Raw genomic sequence first — 788 nt, 5'->3', positions numbered from 1 at the left:
GTCTGTGGAGCTCGAAGAGGCCCTGCCGCTGACGACTGCCGAGGGGGCGGCCAAGAAGGCGGCGAAGGCCGGAGGCTCGGCCGCATTGTCTCCGTCAAAGAAGAGGAAGAATAGCAAAAAGAAGAATCAGCCGGGCAAGTACAGCCAACTGGTGGTGGAGACCATCCGCCGGCTAGGGGAGCGCAACGGCTCATCGCTGGCCAAGATCTACGCGGAGGCCAAGAAGGTGGCATGGTTCGACCAGCAAAACGGGCGCACCTACCTCAAGTACTCCATCAAGGCGCTGGTGCAGAACGACACCCTGCTGCAGGTGAAGGGCACCGGCGCCAACGGCTCCTTCAAGCTCAACCGCAAGAAGCTGGAGGGTGGCGGCGGCGAGCGGCGCGGAGCCCCGGCGCCCGCTTCTGCCCCAGCGCCCGCTGCGCACAAGGCCAAGAAGGCGGCCCCAGGCGCGGCCGCCCGACGCGCGGACAAGAAGCCGGCTAAGGGCCCACAGCCCGAGAAGCGCTCGCACAAGAAGGGTGCCGCTTCCAAGAAGGACAAAGGCAGCAAGGCCAAGAAGGCGGCGGCCGCGGGTGGCAAGAAGGTGAAGAAGGCGGCCAAGCCCAGCGTCCCCAAAGTGCCCAAGGGCCGCAAGTGAGCGCGGGGCCCTGGCGCCCACTTTTCCACCCCGAGTGCACGTAGGTCTTGCGCGGAGCCCGAACCGCCGTGCGCGCTCCGACAACTGGGCCCGGGCCGTGCCGGCCTGCCCATTCCCCAACGTGGGAGTATTTTTTTTTTTTTCCCCG

At 66.4% G+C, this 788-nt stretch overlaps 1 protein-coding gene across 1 annotated transcript; it reads left to right on the top strand.

The window, feature by feature from the left end:
• Window position 1: 1 nt before the first annotated feature.
• Window positions 2-782, top strand: LOC104993029 (histone H1x; the record flags this gene model as incomplete). The annotated part of the gene is made up of 1 exon (XM_010846117.1): window positions 2-782. A coding segment is annotated over one exon (639 nt), but the record flags the coding sequence as incomplete, so codon positions are not given.
• Window positions 783-788: the final 6 nt, after the last annotated feature.

The sequence above is a fragment of the Bison bison genome, unplaced genomic scaffold (genome assembly GCF_000754665.1).
Source record: "Bison bison bison isolate TAMUID 2011002044 unplaced genomic scaffold, Bison_UMD1.0 scf7180017848914, whole genome shotgun sequence".
Taxonomy (NCBI): domain Eukaryota; kingdom Metazoa; phylum Chordata; class Mammalia; order Artiodactyla; family Bovidae; genus Bison; species Bison bison.
This window is presented reverse-complemented; position numbering and strand designations above follow the sequence as displayed.